We start from the raw sequence: 17527 nt of genomic DNA, 5'->3' as shown, positions 1-17527 counted from the left end.
AAGATCACAACCAATAAATGGAGAAATCATCAATTTGAAATTCTATTGTGCTTCTAATAAGTAGCTTATTAGATACAGTAAGAGATTTCGCTGAAATTAGTCATGTATCTAAATATCTAAACAGGCTTTAAAAAATTCACCTTGATGCTTCCTGGCATCTTTACAAGGCTAAGGTAGAATCCAGCCAACACAAGCTGTCTGCCCAAGAGATGTACTACATGTTACAATACGGTCAGCAATAGGGAAACATTAAGGAGCAATTTATCTCACTGTGCCCCCACAGGCAGCTGACAGATACATGCAGGTTTCAATGATGTCTTTACTACAGCAGAACAGTTTGTTCTTAGCTAGATTCATGCCTGCCCATCTGTAAATCCAAACTACTTTCACTTAAGAGCTCAATTTACAGCATGCCATGACTTTTCTACAATTCTAAAGCCTTTATTCCAAGATGCTCAAGGACACTCATGAATGGAGGGGTGTTAGGAATATAAGGTAAAAACATGAATTCACTCCACATAAAAATCTAATATTCAGGAAGAAGTGTGTGGCTTAGCATTTAACTTGCTGCCAAAGATGTTTGCATCCCACAGCAGAGAGCATGGTTTGAGGCCGCTACTCTGCTTCTGCTCCAGCTTCCTGATAATGTACATCCTGGGAGGCAGCAGGTGATGGCTCAGGGTCTTACTGGATTCCTGACACCCACGTGGGAGAACTGGATTGAATTCTGGGTTACTGGCTTGAGCCTGGCCCAGCCCTAGATGTTGCAGGCATTTAGGGAATGAAATAGCAGATGGAAAACCTCTCCCTGTGTTTGTTTTTAAAATGAAATGAAAATAAATTCTGTGGGGTGCAGGATGTGACACAGTGAGCTAGGTAGGTGACTGCTTAGGATGTCCACATCCCATATAAAAGTGTCAGTTTTATCAGAGTGCCAGTTTGAGTCCTAGCTACTCTGCTTCTAACCCAGCTTCCTGACAATGCTTCTTGGGGGGCTAGTGGATGACTGCTCAAAGGCAGACCCAATGGAGTTCCTGGTTCCCGGTTTTGGCCTGGCTCAGCCCTGGCTGTTGCAGGCATTTGAGGAGTGAACAAGCAAACCAAAGATCGCCCTCTTTATCTGTCACTTGGCCTTTCAAGTAGATGAAAATAAACAAACATAATTTTTAAATGACAAATATTTTTTAAAATCTAACATTAATATAGTTTCATTCAACTCACACCTGCTACTGAACAACACAAAAAGACTGTCATACAAATGAAGAGATTTTTGTTCTTTTGTGGCATTTCAACAGAAATTCAATTGTTCTAATTCAAATTAGGTATTCCATTTTCTGCCCCAAACTGGCTGGTCTGGTAAACTAAGAGCTATATCATCTTTGTGGCAGGTTAGCAAAGTATGATCTACTTCTACATCTCATGACTATAAAAGTTTAGCAACTATCCCCCCCTACAGATTAAAAGCATTCATTCAAATTTCTAAAAATATTTATTTATTTGAAAGGCAGCAATAGAGAGAGAAGGAGAGCGAGAGATCTTCTATCCACTGGTTCACTCTCCAAATGGCCCAATGGTTGCAGGGCTGAGGCAGGATGAAGCCAGGAGCCAAGAGCTTCTTCCAGGTCTCCCACGGCGGGGGCAGGCGGGGTAGGGTTCCCAGGGGCCCAAGGACATAGGCCATCTTCCACTGCCTTCCCAGGCACATTAGCAAAGAACGGGATTCAAAATGGAGCAGTCAGGACTTGAACAGGCACCCATTTGGGATGCCAGTACTGTAGATGGAGGCTTAACTTTCTATGCCACAGCAAGGGCCCCTCATTTAAATCTTAATAGTGCTCACAAAGCCTTCCCAGCAGTGTAACTCTTAACTGTACTCATGCCCTATAGTTCTCCTATAGATGTCAATCATCATGGACACAAATAACCACTGGCCAGGTTTCTTGACCAGGTAATCATTTTTAAATTAAAGAAGTCTAAAGCAATAAAATTAAACCAATTTATATATGCATGAGTCAGTATTACAGAAAATGTCCAGGGTCTCTCTTTGGAGAAAGAGTATTTTTCTCTGTACCTTTGAACAACCTATAGACTTTTTGATGGAATCCAATAGATATCTGAAATGCTTTGAAGCCTCTCTATAGGATAATGTCTTAAGGATGTATGCTTTGAAATAGCCTCATACATCAGAATCCTATCTTTTTTTTTTTTTTTTTTTAAATTTTTGACAGGCAGAGTGGACAGTGAGAGAGAGAGAGAGAGAGAAAAAGGTCTTCCTTTGCCGTTGGTTCATCCTCCAATGGCCGCCCAGGGCCGGCGCACCGAGCTGATACGAAGGCAGGAGCCAGGTGCTTCTCCTGGTCTCCCATGCGGGTGCAGGGCCCAAGCACTTGGGCCATCCTCCACTGCACTCCCGGGCCACAGCAGAGAGCTGGCCTGGAAGAGGGGCAACCGGGACAGAATCCGGTGCCCCGACCGGGACTAGAACCCGGTGTGCCGGCGCCGCTAGGCGGAGGATTAGCCTGTTGAGCCACAGCGCCGGCCCAGAATCCTATCTAATACATCTCTCTACAACCTTCTCAAATAATCCACATTGAATGAGACTTAAAAAAATTAAAGGTAAAATGAAATACATTCCTAGTAGTACTATGATAGAAAACAACTACTATATATCAGTCAGATGTTTAAGTTATCAACATAGCAGATATCCAGTTGGAAATATATGATCGATCTGATATTTGGATAGTCACGCAAAAAACATTTATTGGTCCATGTATCAGCACTGCACTAAGTGCAGAAACATTATCAACTTCAGTAACCTTTTCTTTTCCGAAAAGCAACATTTACAATTCTCAGGTGGAGTCACTCCAAAACTGTAAACAAATTCAGTATCAACTCAGCTACTCCTCTTCACCAGAACTGAATAAATTAATATGCATACAAGAGTGCACAGATGTATTCTTGTTCCTCATAAAAATACTTTTAAAATTTATTTATTTATTTGAAAGGCAGAGTTTCCTGGGGGTGAGAGGTTGGAGGAACAGACAGAAAGAGAAGTTTTCCATCTGCTTGTTCACTCCCAAGCAGCCACAATGTCGAGGGCTATGCCAGGCCAAAGCCAAGAGCCTGAAATGCCAACTGAATTCCCAAGTGGGTGGGAGGGGCCCAATTAGTTGGGCCATCTTCTGCTGCTTTCCCAGGCGCATGAGCAGAGAGCTGGATTGGAAGTGAAGCAGCAGGGACTCTAACCAGTGCTCATAAGGGATACCCAATGCCGGCAGTTTAACCTGCTGTGCCACAAATTTGGGCCCCATCCTATTTTTATTTTTTAAAGATTTATTTATTTATTTGAGAGGCAGAGTTACAAAGAGGCAGAGGAAGAGGAGGGGGGCTTCCATCCACTGGTTCACTTCCCAAATGGCCAGCAATGGCTGGAAATGGGCCGATCCAAAGCCAGGAGCAGAAGCTTCCTCTGGATCTCCCATGCGGGTGCAGGGGCCCAAGGACTTGGGCCATCTTCTACTGCTTTCCCAGGCCATAGCAGAGCTGGATCAGAAGTAGAGCAGCTGGGACTTGAACCAGCACCCATATGGGAGACCGGCACTGCAGGTGACAGCTTTATCTGTTGTGCCACAGCCTGGCACAACAGATAAAGATATATTTTTTTAAAAAATATTTATTTATTTGAAAGAGTTACACACACAGAGGAGAGGCAAAGAGGGAGAGAGAAAGGTCTTCCATCCGATGGTTCACTCCCCAATTGGCTGCAACAGCTGGAGCTGTGCCGATCCGAAGCCAAGAGCCAGTAGCTCCTTCTAGGCCTCCCACATGGGTGCACGGGCTCAAAGACCTGGGCCATCCTCCACTGCCCCCCCAGGCCACAGCAGAGAGCTGGACTGGAAGAGGAGCAACCGGGACAAGAATCCGGCACCCACATGGGATGCCGGTGCCGCAGGTGGAAGACCAACCCAGTGCACCACGGCGCCGGCCCCAACAGCCAGGTCTTGAATTGGCGCTCATATGGGATGCCAGTGCTTCAGGCCAGGGTATTAACCTGCTGTGCCACAGTGCCAGCCCCCCATCCTATTTATTTTTAAATGTACTCCAAAAAGACTGAGACTGAAACCTGAATATTTCAAATACCAGATATAATATTCTTTGATTAATAATATGGATAATTTTTAAAATTGTAATTTTTCACTGTCCTTCCCAATGTCTAATCATTACTTCCTTTTAGTTTAGCTAAGTTAATGATGGTAGGTCTTTTCTTCTTTTTTAAAGCCAGAGCCCTGAAAATGTAGTACTATCTTGCAAAGTACTTCCCTTTGAAGTGTCCCTAAAATGTACTTAAGCACTTGAAGTAATCTATGTTTGAGAAACATAACCTAGCTTTGTAACTGTCATTAATCTTCCTTTTATTTTTTTTAAGATTTATTTTATTTATTTGAAAGGCAGAGTTACAGAGAGGCAGAGGCGCAGAGAGAGAGACAGAGAGGTATTCCATCTGTTGCTTTCCCAGGCCACAGCAAAGAGCTGGATTGGAAGGGTAGCAGCAGGGACTTGAACCGGCGCCCAAATGGGATGCCGGCACTGCAGGCAGCAGCTTTACCCACTTGGCCACAGTGCTGGCCCCTTATTTTCTTTTCTAATACACTAATAATCTGAATATTTATGGACATGATGATTGAGGAGTGAAGATTTAAGAGAAAGCCCTGTCTGTCACAATCTCACCTCCCACTCATGGTAATCTATAGTGATGGTGCTGTAATAAATGATAAATTATTAAAGTTCCTGATATCATGTGGAGCCAGAGGTGCCATTACGGTAATCGTCTAGCGCCATCAAGAGTGTAAATTATTTATAGGATGTACAGAGCAATCACAACAGCTCGAGATGAATCCAGTCCTGCAAGCCAATGCAAAGAAGTCCTGCAGGCACGTACACCCAGCTCTGAGTCATCAGCAATCTTTTGTTTTTGTGAATCTGTAGCACTAATTACGTAGAATTGTGAACTTCAACAATAATGAAACCTTTGAAAAGGGGGCTCATTGCAAAAATTAAAGGGTAAGAAAATATCCTACCTATAATTTTGAGTATGAAAACTCTTCACTTATTTATATAGCATAATTTGTCCATTCTTTTGTGAACCAAAATCCCTGTCTTGTTAGAGTATACCTAGTATAATTTACTTTTAAAATGGGGTAGGTGGGGCTGGCGTTGGAATGTAGCAGGGTAAGCCATGGCCTATGACATTGGCATCCCATATCTGAGTGGCAGCTGGAGTTCTGGCTATTCAGCTTCAAGGCCTGCAGATGGAAGATCTCTCTCTCTCTCTCTGCCTGTCTCTCTCTCTCTCTAACTGCCTTTCAAATAAATATATAAATCTTTTAAAAACATTTTGTTAAAATATAAATAAATAAAATGGGATGGGTGTCCACCGCTTGAGAACCTGCATCCCATCTTGGAGGGCTGGTTTGAGTCCTGGCTGTTCTGCTTTTCATCCAGCTCCCTGCTAATGCACGTGGGAAAGCAGCATAAGCTGGCTCAAGTGCTTGAGCCCCTTCCACCCAGTTGGGTGACCAGGATGGAGTTCTAGCTCCTGGCTTTCCTCTGGCCCAGCTCCAGCATTTGTGGGCACTTGAACCTGCAGATGCAAGTACTGTCTAGTCAATACTAAATAAAATTTTAAAAAATTGGTCGTTTGTAATTTGACTACACATTTTTTTAAAGGTTTATTTACTTGAAAGGCAGAGAGAGAGAGAGAGAGAGAGAAAGAGAATCTTCCATCTGCTGGGCTACTACCCAAATGGCCACAATGGCCAGGGCTGGGCCAGGAGCTTCTTCTGTGTCTCCCATGTGGGCACAGGAGCCCAAGCACTTGGACCATCTCTGCTACTTTTCCCAGGCACTTTAGCAGGAGCTGGATCAGAAGTGGAGCTGCCAGGACTTGAACTGATGCCCATATGGGATGCTGGAACTTGACTATACATTTTAAATACTACTGCTACTGTGGGTTACTATATTCAAATACCATGATTTAACATGCTGATGACCTTGAATATTGTTGGAGTAAAGAAAAAAAAAAGAAATTCAAAACAACTCTTAAAATTCTGTCTATAGTTTTGCTTTTCCTTTACCACTAACAGCTGACACTAAAAGCTTCCGCTTCTTGGAATTGTCAGCCTTCCTGTCTGTAATAGGTTACTTACATTTTTTTCTAACTTGTTGCTTCTCATCAATTGTCATAGACTAAACCTGGTGCCTGTTAGAACTGTCTGAATTAGGAGTAAGTAAGATCTGAGTAAGGATTTCCTCTATCACTCAACGCTTCCTGGAAGCATTTTTGCTCTGAGGTTGCACTAAAGATGGCTGGAAATACCAGGTGGATATCTTCTTTGGATGAGTAAGATTTTTCTATAGCATTCATATGCATTTCTATGGCAATAATACTACCCTAAATTAAACTTTCTTCTGAAGAATGTTTATTTTCATCTCTTGAGAGAGAGAGAGAGAGATCTTCTACCTGCTGGTTAACTCCCCAGATGTTCCCAACAGCCAGGGCTGGCCCAAGCTGAAGCCAGGTGCCCGTTCTCCATCCAGGTCTCCCACATGGTCACAGGAGCCCAAATGCTTGGAGCATCATCTGCTGCCTTTCCAAGCACCTTAACAGGAAGCTATAGTTGGAGCAGAGCAACCAAGACTCAGGTGTTTCAATATACAATGTGGGCAAGGTTTAACCTGTTGTGCCACAGCACAGGCCCCTCCCCTCTATGTTTTAATATCTTCTGTTCTTCATTTAGAATAAACTAGTAGTTCAGTTATAGTGGAACAAAGGTTACTGCTTATATATGAAAATAAAAGAAAGCTGACATTTTTCACCATCATCATTATGAGCATATCCTGGGTGTCAACTGGGTTCATATCTTTTTATCAGACTTTATATTTTATTATAATTACTAAGTTATAAATATACTTAAAAGTAAAGGATATTAAAAACAAAGTCATCTCATCACTTACATTGTTGGTAGAAAAAGTCTAATCAAAGCCAAGTATCAGTTGGATTCCCATTATTAATTAAATCCATAATTCCTTAATTCCCACACAGTTTAACCCGGCACCAAGTCTATGATCTCCTCAAATAAGCACATTTATGCTCAGAGTTGGCTATACTTTTACTGCTGTGAATTCTGATTATATAAGCAAGTTAGTTAGTGATTTTGAAATAGACATGTAAAAAGTAAAATGTATAAGAGAAACTCAAAATTAAGACGCTTGTAGCCGGGGGCCAATGCTATAGCATAGCAGGTTAAACTGCTGCCTGTGGCAATGGCATCCCATATGCACGCCCATTCAAGTCCCAGCTGCACTACTTCCAATCCAACTCCCTGGGAAAGCAGCAGCAAGCCAAGTGCTTGGACCCTGCACCCACATGAGAGACCCAGATGAAGCTCCTGGCATCAGCCTGGGTACCTGGGAAGTGAACCAGGGGATGGAAGATCTACCTCCTAGCTCTCTCTCCCTCTCTCACTGTAATTCTTTCCCATAAATAAATAATTTTTAAAGAAGCATACAGTCACAATTTACATATACCACATTTTACTACTGTTACACTGTTTGGGGTTTACCTTTAAAACTAATAACCACTACTTATTCTGGCAGTTGTTTGTTATAAAGAATGTAATTACAGTATCTTTTTTGGGAGGGAAAAGCTGGAGACATCCAAAATAAGGAGAGATAAAGAACATACACACCTTTAAAAACTTGGTTTACAAAGTATTCTATTTTTCTTGATTTTGTTACAAATGTGAAATTAATAATTTGGACGGAGTGCAGTTATTTAAATTTTTTTCACATGCATTGAACACGTTAACATGGCCCAGGCCACAGCAGAGAGCTGGATTGAAAGTGGAGCAAGGCCGGCGCCATGGCTCAACAGGCTAATCCTCCACCTGTGGCACCAGCACACCAGGTTCTAGTCCCGGTCGGGGCACCGGATTCTGTCCCGGTTGCCCCTCTTCCAGGCCAGCTCTCTGCTGTGGCCCGGGAGTGCAGTGGAGGATGGCCCAAGTGCTTGGGCCCTGCACCCCATGGGAGACCAGGAGAAGCACCTGGCTCCTGGCTTCGGATCAGCGCGGTGCGCCGGCTGCAAAAAAAGGCAAAGTTTATAGCAATTGCTGCCTACATTAAGAAACTAGGAAGGCACCAAATAAATGAGCTATCAAAGCATCTCAAGGCCTAGAAAAACAACAGCAAAGCAAACCCAAAACTAGTAGGAGTGGGGCCAGCGCTGTGGCGTAGCGGGTAAAGCCGCCGCCTGCAGCGCCAGCATTCCACATGGGCACCAGTTCTAGTCCCGACTGCTCCACTTCCCATCCAGCTCTCTGCTATGGCCTGGGAAAGCAGTAGAAGATGGCCCAAGTCCTTGGGCCCCTGCACCTGCATGGGAAACCCAGAAGAAGATGCTCCTGGCTCCAGATCAGTGCAGCTCTGGCTGTTGCAGCCAGTCGGGGAGTGAACCAGCGGATGGAAGACCCCCCCACTCTGTCTCTCTGACTCTCCTCTTTGTGCGTAACTATGACTTTCAAACAAATAAATAAATCCTTAAAAAAAAAAACTAATGGGAGAAAAGAAATAATTAAAACTAGATAATAAACAAAATTGAAACCAAAAAAGCATTACAAAAGATCAGCGAAACAAAAAGCTTGTTTTTTGAAAAAATAAACAAAATTCACACACCACAGATTCAACTAAATAAAAAAAAAAGAGGGAGAAGACCCAGATCAATAAAATTAGAGATGAAAAAGGAAATGTAACAACAGACACCATAGAAATAAAAAAGAATCATTACTACTACATTAAAAGAATCATTACTACTACAATCATTAAAAAAGAATCATTACTACTACAAAGAGCTATATGCTAACAAATTGGGAAACCTAGAAGAAATGGATAGATTCCTAGACACATACAGCCTAACTAAACTGAGCCATGATGACATAGAAAGCCTAGACAGACCAATAACCAATAAGGAAATTGAATCAGTAATAAAGACCCTCCCAACAGAGGAAAGCCCAGGACCAGATGGCTTCACTGCTGAATTCTACCAGATATTTAAAGAATTAACTTTAATAATTCCCAAGCTATTCAAAAAAACTGAAAAGGGGAATCCTCTCAAACTCCTTCTATGAAGCCAGTATCACTTTAATTTCTAAACCTGAAAAAGATAACAACAGAAAAAGAGAACTACAGACCAATTTCCCTGATGAACATACACATAAAAATCCTCAACAAAATACTAGCCAATCAAATCCAACAATACATCAGAAAGATCATCCACCTGGATCAAGTGAGATTTATCTCTGGTATGTAGGGATGGTTCAACATTTGCAAACCAATCAACATCACATTAACAAACTGAAGAACAAAAACCATATGATTATCTCAATAGATGCAGAGAAAGCATCTGATAACATACAACACCCTTTCATGATGAAAACTCTAAGCAAATTGAATATAGAAGGAACCTTCCGGCCGGCGCCATGGCTTAACAGGCTAATCCTCCACCTTGCGGCGCCGGCACACCAGGTTCTAGTCCTGGTCGGGGCGCCAGATTCTGTCCCGGTTGCCCCTCTTCCAGGCCAGCTCTCTGCTATGGCCCGGGAGTGCAGTGGAGGATGGCCCAAGTTCTTGGGCCCTGCACCCCATGGGAGACCAGGAGAAGCACCTGGCTCCTGGCTTCGGATCAGCACAATGTGCCGGCCGCAGCGGCCATTGGAGGATGAACCAATGGCAAAAAGGAAGACCTTTCTCTCTGTCTCTCTCTCTCACTATCCACTCTGCCTGTCAAAAAAAAAGAAAAAGAAGGAACCTTCCACAACACAATTAAAGCAAATTATGATAAACCCATGGCCAGTGTCCTATTGAATGGGGAAACGTTGGAGGCATTCTCATTGAGATCCAGGACCAGAAAAGGATGCCCACTCTCACCACTGCTATTCATATAGTTCTGGAAATTTCAGCCAGAGACATTAGGCAAGAAAAAGAAATCAAAGGGATACAAATTGGGAAAGAGGAAGTCAAACTATCTTTATTTGCAGATGACATGAATCTATATATAGGAGATCCAAAAGACTCCACCAAGAGACTTAGAACTCATAGAAGAGTTTGGTAAAGTGGCAGGATATAAAATCAACACACAAAAATCAAAAGGCTTTGTATACACAGAGAATGCCATGGCTGAGAAAGAACTTCTAAATTCAATCCCATTCATAATAGCTCCCCCAAAAATCAAACACCTTGCAATAAATTTAACCAAGGGTGTCAATGATCTCTACAGTGAGAATTTAAAAACATTAAAGAAATAAACAGAAGATACAAAAAAAAAATAGGAAAAACCTCTATGTTCATGGATTGCAAAAATCAGTATCATCAAAATGTCCATAATACCAAAAGTAATTTTACAGATTCAATGTGATCCCAATCAAAATATCAAGGACATTCTTTTCAGATATAGAAAAAAGGATGCTGAAATTCATATGGAAACATAGGAGATCCCAAATAGCTAAAGCAATCTTATACAACAAAAACAAAGCCGGAGGCATCACAATACCAGATTTGAAGACATCTACAGGGCAGTTACAACCAAAACAGCCTGGTACTGGCACAAAAAAGATGGATAGACCAATGGAATGGAAGAGAAATGCCAGAAATCAACCCATGCATCTATCTACTACCAATTTATCTTTGACAAGGTGCTAAAATCAATCCGTGGAGCAAGGACAGTCTCTTCAACAAATGGTGCAAGGAAAACTGGATTTCAACATGCATAAGTATGAAGCAAGACCCCTACCTTACACAGTTCACGAAAATCCACTCAAAATGGACTAAAGACTTAAATCTATGACCCAATACCATCAAATTACTACAGAACACTGAGGAAACCCTGAAAGACATTGGCACAGGCAGAGTACTTGAAAAAGACCTCACAGGCACAGGCAATCAAAGCCAAAATCGACAAATGGGATTACATCAAATTGTGAAGGTTCTGCACTGCAAAGGAAACACTCAGCAAAGTGAAGAGGCAACAACAGAATGGGAGAAATTATCCGCAAACTATGCAACTGATAGAGGATTGACAACCAGAATATATAAAGAGATCAAGAAACTCAACAACAACAAAACAACCCAGTGAAGAAATGGGCAAAGTAATTATACATTTTTCTTTTTTAAAAAGATTTATTTATTTATTTGAAAGTCAGAGTTACACAGAGAGAGGAGAGGCAGAGAGAGAGAGAGAGAGAGAGAGAGAGGTATTCCATCCGATGGTTCAATCTCCAGTTGACTGCAACAGCCAGAACTGCGCTGATCCGAAGCCAGGAGCCAGGCTCTTCCTCCTGGTCTCCCGTGTGGGTGCAGGGGCCCAAGGACCTGGGCCATCTTCTACTGCTTTCCCAGGCCATAGCAGAGAGCTGGATTGGAAGTGGAGCAACTGGGACTAGAACCGGCGCCCATATGGGATGCCAGCACCGCAGGCAGAGGATTAACCTACTGCGCCACGGCACCGGCCCCTAGACATTTTTCTAAAGAGGAAATCCAAATGGTCAACACATGAAAAAAAGGTTCAGGATCACCATTAATCAGGGAAATGCAAATCAAAACCACAATGTGGGCCAGCGCCGTGGCTTAACAGGCTAATCCTCCGCCTTGCGGCGCCGGCACACCAGGTTCTAGTCCCGGTCAGGGTGCCGGATTCTATCCCAGTTGCCCCTCTTCCAGGCCAGCTCTCTGCTATGGCCCGGGAAGGCAGTGGAGGATGGCCCAAGTTCTTGGGCCCTGCACCCGCATGGGAGACCAGGAGAAGCGCCTGGCTCCTGGCTTCAGATCAGCACAATGTGCCGGCCGCGGCGGCCACTGGAGGGTGAACCAACGGCAAAAAGGAAGACTCTCTCTCTCTCTCTCTCTCACTATCCACTCTGCCTGTCAAAAAACAAACAAATAAAAAAACAAAAACAAAACCACAATGTGGTTTCACCTCACCCCAGTTAGAACGGCTTTCAGACAGAAGTCAACAAACAAATGCTGGCGAGAATATGAGGGAAGAAGGTACCCTAATCCACTGTTGGTGGAAATGTAAACTGGTACTGCCACTAAGGAAGACAGTATGGAGATACCTCAGAAATCTGAATACAGACCTACAATATGACCCAGCCATCCCACTCCTGGGAATTTACTCAAGGGAAATGAAATCAGTATATGAAAGAGTTATCTGTCCCCATGTTTACTGCAGTTCAATTCACTATAGCTAAGATCAACCCAAATGCCCATAAACTGAAGAATGGATAAAGAAATTATGTGACACACACACACCATGGAATATTGCATAGTAATTAAAAAAAAAAAGAAATCCTGTCACTTGCAACAAAATGGATGAAACTGGAAAACATCATACTTAGTGAAATAAGCCAGTTCCAGAAGGACAAATACCATATGTTCTCCCTGATCTGTGATAACTAATAGAGCACCTCATAGGTTATCTATATAAGTGAAATTAACACTTCCAGTTGCAATGACTTTGAACAGCTCTTGTCTCGACTGCTGAAGAACAGATTTTTTTTCATACAGTTTGTTAGTACAGAGTTAACTGTATGTGTATAAAGTTAATTGAAAATAGATCTTGGTAAAAAAATAAGAATGAGAATAGGAGAGGGAAGAGGAAGAGGGGTGTGTGTGTGGGTGGGAGGGTGGGTACAGTGGGAAGAATCACTATATTCCTAAAGTTGTATTTATGGAAAGTATGAAGTTTGTATTCCTTAAATTAAAAGTTTCTGGGAAAAATAAATAAATAAATAAATAAATAAGTTCAGGGACCAACATTGTGGCACAGCAGCTTAAGCCACCTCTTAGAAGGTTGGCAGCTCATATGGGTGCCAGCTGATTCCCTGTGGCTACACTGGAGATCCAACTCCATGCTAATATGCCTGGGAAAGCAGCAGAGGATGGCTCAATTGCCTGGGCCCCTGCCACCCATGTACGGAAACCAGATGGAGTTCTGGGCAACTGGCCCAGCCCTGGCCATTGCAGCCATTTGGGGAATGAACCAGAAGAAGGAAGGAAGGAAGGTCTCTCTCTGTCTCTCTTTCTCTCTGCATTTCAAATAAGTAAGTCATTAAAAAAAAAATTTCTCAAAATTACAGGGCAAGAGTGTTTGTTACCATGATTAAGATGCCACTTGGAATGTCCACATCCCATATCAGAGTGCCTGGGTTCGCGTTCCACCTCTGCTTCCGATTCAGATTATTACTAATGTGCACCCCAGGAGGCAGCAGGTAATGGCTCAAGTGTTTGGGTCCCTATCACCCACATAGTGACATGATGTCCAGGCTTCTGGTTTAGGTCTGACCCAGCCTCAGCTGTTACAGGTATTTGGGGAAGGGAAATAGTGGATAGAAAATTTCTATGTATTTCTGTCTCTCTACGTTTCAAGTAAATACAAACATTTTAAAATAATTCACAATTATGTAAAGAAACCCAAGTGTACTTTGTGGTTTTACAGCTAAGCACAACTGCTGATGAATGTTTCATTTCCCAACTTAAACAGTATAATATCTTTTAATAGTCTAAGAGTTGTTCTGCTAATGTAAGACTTCCATACAATTACATTTCTGCAACAGAATTGCTCTCCAAGGCATTTCATTTCAAATGAAAATGTCAATTTCATTATGGGACATTAAAAAATTTTGAATGTCACTTGGCTTTAGGCAATCTGTCTTGATTAAGCAAAAAAATCAAACCTAGATATAAAATAAATATATCACACAGCAATACTTCTGATTACTGTTTACCTACCAATGGAGGAACTTTGAAAAGAGGCCACATTAATTTCAATTACAGTTAAATGAAACCCTGTTGCTTTTAAACCTGTGCCAGATTTATTGCTTTTATCAAGTAGCTGTTCCAAGAATTTTTTAGGAAAGGGCATGTGCTACGTAAGAAAAATGCTGTGTTAGGTTTAAATCAGGCTATGCTGCACATGGATATTAATTTTTTTAAAAAAGATTTCTTCTACTGCTTTCCCAGGCCATAGCAGAAAGCTGGATAGGAAGTGGAGCAGCCAGAACTCGAACCAGTGCCCGTATGAGATGCTGGCACTGCAGGCAGCAGCTTTATCTACAACACTGGCCCCCAGATACGAATTTTTAAATTTAAGTCAACAGAACCAGCATCTGCTGCAGGTGGCACTATCACAAAACAACAGAAACCATCTTATTATACAGTGATTCTATGTTTACTACATTCGGTCACTTACACTAACTTTCTCAATGGATGTATGAGGTGGCTTTCTTTCCCATCTCAATACATAACCTATCTGCAAGCACATAAATTTGCAACACAGGCCTTCTCTTTGTATACTATTTCCAGTGAAAATCCAATCGTCCCTCATATTGTCACTGCACCTCAAGCTACTCTTTTTCAATGATGACAGATTTTTAGAGACTGTTAGAAGGCTGTCAATAAACGTGCTCAGCTAAGCAGCAGAGAAATGACTATGTTAGCGGTTAGGAAGGCCCATGACTGCAGTGTTTAATACCTCCTGTTGTTCCCAATGCCACCAGCCTGTCTCTAAGCAGTTCTCCAGGTGCCTCTAATACAAGCCTGTCAAGATGAAAACTCAGCTGTCAAAACTCCGGAAGAATTCGTTCAACACTGTACTTGCTTCTCAGACATAAACACAAGCGACTCATTTTGGGGTTCTCTGGTACAAGGTAAGGCACTGAAAACAAGCACCACATCATTTTGTAAAAATCATGAGGACTCCTCCCCTTCTTTACCTAAATCCTGAGTTAAAACAAACATGCTACTTTGTTAAGATATTCCAGATTAGCACTAGAGCGCCTGACACATGATGAAGTTTTCAACCCTACTAAGTACCATAACTACAGGTGACAACGAACCACTGTGACTGCTAGACACACAAGACAGTCCATACGACGATCGTGACCCCAAAATCACGTGCCTGAGGCTCCTTCAAGCTGAAGATCACACCAAATGTTGCAGCCCAGAGTGAGGACCCTCCCGTGCTCGACCCGCCCCTCCATCAACACTGGTGCCTGGGACCCGAAGAGCCCTTCAAATCCAACGACCCCGCCTCAACCCCTCCCCAGCCCAGAGAAACCACCTGGCCCCGAGAATCTCCACGCTGCTCTTCATACCAGTCTCCAGTAACCCTCGCCCTAGCCTCTTCTGCCTCCCACCACTCAAAATAAAGTTCACAACATCGTAAAGGCACTCATCTTCACACTTAAGGCCCCGGGCCACGCACTGTGCCCAGGCCCGGGTCCCTCCGGTCCCCGGCGGAGAGGGCACTCCCCCTCGCTTGGGTCTCTCCGCACGATCGTTCTACTCACAGGCTGGCCGTGTCGGGGGGCAGCGGGCCGGACAGCGCCCTCCAGGCCGGCGCGGGCAGTTTCCTGCGGCTGCAATCCAGCACAGGAATGCGGCAAGAGCAGTGTGCGGGACAGAGGCCAGCCCCAGCGGCGGGCAGAACGGCCTGGACGAGGAAGAGGAGCCGCCAGAGCGGTGCGGACCGACACCCCAGGAGCTGCACCTCCAGGCCGCCTAGGGGCGCCGGCGCCATTTTTTGCCCCCCCGCCCCCACCCCTCCTGCACCGGGCCGAGAACAGCCGCCAGCTACAAAACGCTGCTCGGCAGAGAGACGTTTGGCGTCTGCGCGACCACCCCCTGCCGCGGCGGTCGCTTGAACCCTCGAAAAGCAGGTGAGTAGCAGAAGCAGCACGACAGCGGGGGCGGCGGCCGGCGGACTTACGACGGAGGCCCTACAGACACCTCCTCGTATGCCCCGCCCCGCGACGCAACGTCCCCACGCACACGACTCAGCCAATCGGTGCCAATGACGAGCTTGCGTCGGGGGCGGGACTCCAGAGGGGGCGAGGCCAGAGGCCGCCGAGCTGTTCCAGCAGCCGGAAGTTAAGGTGCCCCGAAACTTTGGGGTGCCCCTCAGGTGCCTTTCCTCCGCTGGAGGGCGTCGTGGCTCCGTTAAGAGGAAACGTTGGGGCGAGGCGCTCTGAGTCCAAAGTCCTGCCTGGCGGCATACCTGCTGTCGTCACAGGAAAAGATACTTTATCTTCTTAGGGCTCCCCGAAGGGAACGGCAGAAGGGCTGCCTTGCAAGCCGCAGACCTGAATGGGGCGCGGAGCTCCCAGACGAGCTTTATCCCAGGTCGGCCTCCAGAGCTCTGCTCTGCCCCCTGCTGCTCGGCTGCAGCGCCTGCTGCCCTGCAAGGGGGCGGTAACTCCCCCTCTCCTGCACAAAGCTCATCGTCCTCTGTGGATGGCCTGTAGGCACCTGAGACTGTTAATAATCTGTGCACCTCCTCAGCTTCTGTCCTAGCTTGGAGTTCAGTGCATGTTGGTGGGACCGCACCTGCATGTCTCTACGGGAAATGCCTTTCTTTCCTCTGCCTTGGGCGATGCTGTCAGAAAAGCAAGTGGGACAAGAATATGATAAAGAGAGGGTTGAGCAGCCAACGAAGCAAAAGCTGAGTATGAGGAAATTTTTTTTTATTTATCCTAAAGCAGAGGCTACGGGAAATTTACTGGGAGCAGTGGAGTCTAGTCACATTGCGCTTATCCAGCCTTGTATTATATCCAAGATTATAAAAGAGATTCTGAGAATAATGTGGCAGCTCCCTATTATGTAGTGCATTTATACTGGTCATAGAGCATTTGCTGGGGGTGGGGGGCAAGCCTTGTGGTGCAGAGGGTTAAGACAGTTGAGATGCCTGCATTCCGTATCAGAGTGCTGGTTCCAGTCGTGGAACCTTTTCTGATGCATCCTGGGAAGCAGCCGGTGATGGCTCAAGTGTTTGGGCTCCTGCCACCCATGTGGAAGACCTGGATGGAGTTCCAGGCTCCTGGCTTCAGCCGTAGCTGTTGCAAGCATTTAAGGAGTGAACCGACAATTGAAACATGGATGTCTCTGCTGCTGCTGCTGCCGCCCTGCCTTTCAAGTGGATGAAAATAAATAAATAAGCATTAAAAATAAATAAATAAAGAGGGACTAGAGTTGTTGCATAGTGAGCTGAGTGAGTTACGCTGCTACTGAGACGCCAGCATCCCATATGGGTGCCGGTTTGTGTTCACTTCCCATCCAGCTCCCCGCTGATGACCTTGGAAAAGCTGGGGGAAACTCCTGGCTCCTAGATTTTGGCCTGGCCCAGTCCTGGATATTGGAGCCATCTGGGGAGTGAACCAGCAGATGGAAGATCTGTCTCTGCCTCTCTCTCTGTAACTCTGCCTTTCAAATAAAAACAAATAAATATTTTAAAAAGTAAATAAAAACAGAGCATTGGTAACTGTTGTCTTATTTGATCCCTCAGTGACTGTGAGAAATCGTTCCTGGTGGGGAAATAAGCCCAGAGAACTTAGAACAAATGACTTGGTGGCAGAGGTGAGTTTGACTCTGGTATGGATTTTCTGACTTATAAATTAAAAACCTAAGAAAGTTAAAAAGA

General features: G+C 44.3%; 1 protein-coding gene across 5 annotated transcripts in view; it reads right to left on the bottom strand.

The window, feature by feature from the left end:
• LRIG2 (leucine rich repeats and immunoglobulin like domains 2) overlaps positions 1-15832 on the bottom strand; it is a 59656-nt gene extending 43824 nt beyond the window's left edge. For 4 of the 5 annotated variants that reach the window (XR_009865956.1, XM_062191981.1, XM_062191984.1 and 1 more), the window contains exon 1: positions 15402-15666. Coding sequence is in view for 4 of the 5 variants with exons in the window: in XM_062191981.1 (XP_062047965.1) it covers positions 15402-15631 (230 nt within the window). In the remaining variant the exon portion in view is untranslated. Of the gene's footprint in view, positions 1-15401 lie in introns of all 5 variants that reach the window. The other variant, XM_062191982.1, reaches the window with a different exon arrangement.
• Positions 15833-17527: the final 1695 nt, after the last annotated feature.

This window comes from Lepus europaeus, chromosome 5, assembly GCF_033115175.1.
Source record: "Lepus europaeus isolate LE1 chromosome 5, mLepTim1.pri, whole genome shotgun sequence".
In the NCBI taxonomy this organism is placed as follows: Eukaryota; Metazoa; Chordata; class Mammalia; order Lagomorpha; family Leporidae; genus Lepus; species Lepus europaeus.
The sequence above is the reverse complement of the archived record's forward strand: the minus strand, read 5'-3'. Positions and strand labels throughout refer to the sequence as shown.